Source organism: Silene latifolia, chromosome 5 (genome assembly GCF_048544455.1).
Source record: "Silene latifolia isolate original U9 population chromosome 5, ASM4854445v1, whole genome shotgun sequence".
In the NCBI taxonomy this organism is placed as follows: Eukaryota; Viridiplantae; Streptophyta; class Magnoliopsida; order Caryophyllales; family Caryophyllaceae; genus Silene; species Silene latifolia.
In genome coordinates this window covers 34169258-34172930 of record NC_133530.1, presented here as the reverse complement: position 1 = coordinate 34172930, position 3673 = coordinate 34169258, and the positions used below count along the sequence as shown (strand labels likewise).

Below are 3673 nucleotides of genomic sequence, written 5' to 3'. Positions count from 1 at the left end.
GAACTTATGGGCTCACTTATGGCTCATGAGTTAACTCTCATGAAGCGTTCTAGTGAAAGCTCTAAAGGGAAAGGACTCGCTCTTAATGCTCTCTCAAGTGATGAGGAGGATGAAGACGATGAGTTTGCAATGTTCACCAAAAACATTGTTGGCATGATAAATGGTCGAAACTCTCAAAGGTATAGCAACAACTCTAATAAACGTCGTTTTCCTAAGAGAATATCTAACTCCACTGTTGGCTGCTTTAAATGTGGTGACAAAGGTCACCAAATCAAAGAATGCCCAAAATGGAACGATATCAAATCTAAGGAAAAACGTGACTTTGTAAAACGTGACTACAAAAACAAGGTAATGACTGCTATTTGGGGAATGTCTGATTCTGAAGAGGATGGTGTCCTTGAGGATGAATTAGACGCCAAATTGTGCATCTCTTCTAGCTCTTCAAAAGGTGGTTCCAAATCCTCAAAGAAAGAAGACATCAAATGTCTTATGGCTCATTCAGCAGACTCCGACTCAGATTCAGACCATGAGGTAATTAAGCTCAAGAAAAAGGTTCGATCCTTCTCTAAAGACAAAATTTGTCTCCTCCTTGATCAATTTATTGATAAATGTTGTGTCCAAACTAATAAGTTGGAAGCTATGCAAATCGAAACTGAGAACATAGCTGAGGAAAATGTCGTCCTAAAAGAAAGTCTAAATGAGAATGATCAACCTACTTCCATGTTGAGTCTTGAGAAAGAAATCAAAAAACTTCGAAAACAAAATTTGTTTTTAGCCAACAAAGTCGATGAAACCGGTGCAACAGATCCCTACACTGTTGCATCCAGTTCTAATAAAGGAAATGTGTCGTCACTAACTCAAGAACGTGACCAACTTTTGATTGACTTAGCTACTCGTAACAATGAAAAGGATGATCTTGTTAAAATTGCTGAAATGTTAAATGATGAGTCTAGTCATGTCAAAAGTGCCTTAGAACGAGCTCAAAAATCAAATGATGACCTTCTTGCTCAAATTGAGATGTTAAAAAGGGCTGAACAGACTCATGCCATAGAGGTCTCTACTGTGGCATCTAAGTCAAGAAAAGAAATAGATACTCTCACTAAATTAGTATCTTCCTTGACTAAAGAACGTGACTCTCTTCTAGCTGACCTCAAATTGTGTCAAAGGGATAATAAACAATTGGAACAAATTGGGATGTTACTTAGTGATGAAGCAAGACTTGTAAAACAAGCTTTTGACAATTTAGGTTTTTTTTTTTTTTTTTTTTTTTTTTTTTGCAAAAAGATTATCATTTCATTCAATTAAGAAAGAAATTACAAGAGTTTTTTTGCAAAAACTATCCACTATACAATAACCTCATAGACTAGCAACTATAAGTGAGTAGCACTTATGATGAGTCCACATTAGAAGACGAGTAGAAACTAGAAACTTAATCTTCCTGACAATGTCATTTACAGTAGCCTTCCTTCCTCTAAACAGACGGGAATTGCGTTCATTCCAAATCTGGTAAACTGCTGCAGCCAAAGTAGTACAAAACCAAGCCATTCTCCAATTCTGCTTACCTCCAATTCCAGCATGTTCAAGTTTAGATAGTAAGCACAAACCAGCACGATTCACACCCATCCAATGCATAAGCTGTTGCCAAATATCCTTGGAAAAAGAGCAATTAAAGAACAAATGGGCATGATCCTCAAGAGCAACTTCACAAAGAGAGCATCTATTCACCATATAAAATCCTCGATGCTGCATATTATCCACAATAGCTAATTTCTTCTGAGCTGCCAAAGAGCATATTATCCTATGACTAGGAACAATACGAGGGTGAGTCAAAGCTTTAGCCCAAGGACCAACCAGGACAATACCTCTCAGATAGCTATAAGCTGCAGTGACTCTAAATTTACCATGAGAACACCAACTATTTATCAAAGGGGAGGCATTAGTTATACTGCCTGTAAGAGCAACCAGCCTATCCCTTACAATCAGGATCCCCTTTAAACTAGAGGAAAAACTATCATGGGTTTGCACATTCCAGATAGTCTGATGCTGCAGAATGTAAGCCTGGTGCCAGGAAGCCCAGCTCCCCACAGTAGTATGAGCCAATAGATAAAGCCATCTGCACTGCAAAACATCATTCCAAGTGGAGAGATCCTTGATGTTGAACCCACCAGCATCCCAAGGCAAACAGATATCCTTCCATTTTTTAAACACCATTCTGTTGCCTTCAAAAGATATACCCCAAAAGAAATCCTTACAAAGCTTGTTGATCTTATGAAGAACCTCTTGGGGTAAAAGATTACATGAGCACCAAAAAGTTTCCATGCCAAAAATGACAGAATTGAGCAACTGAACCCTACCAGCATAGGTAAGGAAGTTAGAGGACCAATGCTGGATAGAGTGTTTGATCTTAAGAATGAGGGAATCAAACATTGTCACAGAGACTCTAGAAGTAGACAATGGAACTCCTAAATATCTGAAGGGAAACTGACCCTCAGAGAAACCTGTTGCAGCAAGTATAACCTCCTTCACATCAGGATGCACCCCTCCAAAATAAATGTTGGTTTTCTCAATGTTAGCATGAAGACCAATAGCTCAGCAAAAAGACTAAGAGTTCTCTTTACTGCTGCTACAGAGGGAACATCCCCCCTGACAAATATCATCAAGTCATCAACAAAAATCAAATGATTAAGTTTAAGTCTAGAGCACTTAGGATGATAAGAAACAAGAGGCTTATCACAAATTGTCCTGAGATATCTGGATAATACTTCCATGCTGAGCACAAACAAATAAGGGGAAAGGGGATAACCTTGCCTAATCCCACTTTTCCCTTGAAAAAAACCAGAAAGTTTGTGCTCACACTGTTGCACTCGAAACCAGGACCCAAGCCAAACTGACTTCAGAAGAAGAAAGTATGCTGGTCTTCCTGAGTACATCATCTGTAACTATTGTGGCAAAACAGGTCATGAGTTTAATGGTTGTGAAAAGAGAGTCCGTGACCTAGAAAGAAACACTAAAAATGTTAGACAAGTGTGGATCAAGAAAGAGGAAGTCAAAAAGGTCGTTGTCAAGAAGGAGCCCAAACTTGTTTACTAAATGTTTGATTTCTTATAGGCATTAGTGAGGGGCAGCAGCAATTGGTACTTAGACAGTGGATGCTCTCGTCACATGACGGAAGATGAAACCCAATTCCTCTCGCTAGAAGCCTACGATGGTGGCATGATGACTTTTGGCGACAACAAGAAAGGTAAAATCATTGGTATTGGAAAAGTTGGTAATTCAAAGTCATTATGCGTGGACAAAGTGTTGCTTGTCAAAGGTTTGAAACACAATCTCTTGAGCATTTCACAACTATGTGATCGAGGTAATATTGTTGAATTTCTTGCTAGTGAATGTAGAATCATCAATGGAAAAACTAGAGAACTCATACTTGAAGGTAAACGTGTCAAAGATGTCTACATGACTAACTTATATTCATTGTCGGGTCAATCACTATCATGCATGAGTGTTCAAAAGAACGACCCTTGGCTTTGGCACAAACGACTTGGTCATGTAAACGCTAAGACATTAAGTTTGAATTTAAATCACTTTGTGATGATTGTGTTAAAGGAAAACAAGTTAAATGCTCTTTTAAATCCAAAAAGGTTGTTAGCACTTCCTTACCTCTTGAACTCATTCA

General features: G+C 38.4%; 1 protein-coding gene across 1 annotated transcript; it reads right to left on the bottom strand.

Annotated features, from left to right (window-relative positions):
* Positions 1 to 1356: 1356 nt before the first annotated feature.
* On the bottom strand, positions 1357 to 2768 carry LOC141655204 (uncharacterized). Its single transcript, XM_074462294.1, has 2 exons — positions 2583 to 2768; positions 1357 to 2520 (listed from the first exon to the last, which is right to left on the bottom strand). The coding sequence occupies exons 1-2, from the start codon at positions 2766 to 2768 to the stop codon at positions 1357 to 1359; spliced, it is 1350 nt and encodes a 449-aa protein (XP_074318395.1).
* Positions 2769 to 3673: the final 905 nt, after the last annotated feature.

Bases quoted from the DNA above. Each gene is read 5' to 3' on its own strand.
- LOC141655204 (XM_074462294.1), bottom strand. From the start codon at position 2,768: ATGGAAGTATTATCCAGATATCTCAGGACAATTTGTGATAAGCCTCTT. The intron at 2,521-2,582 runs GTCTTCATGCTA...CCTGATGTGAAG, and splicing joins GTCTTTTTGCTGAGCTATTG to GAGGTTATACTTGCTGCAAC.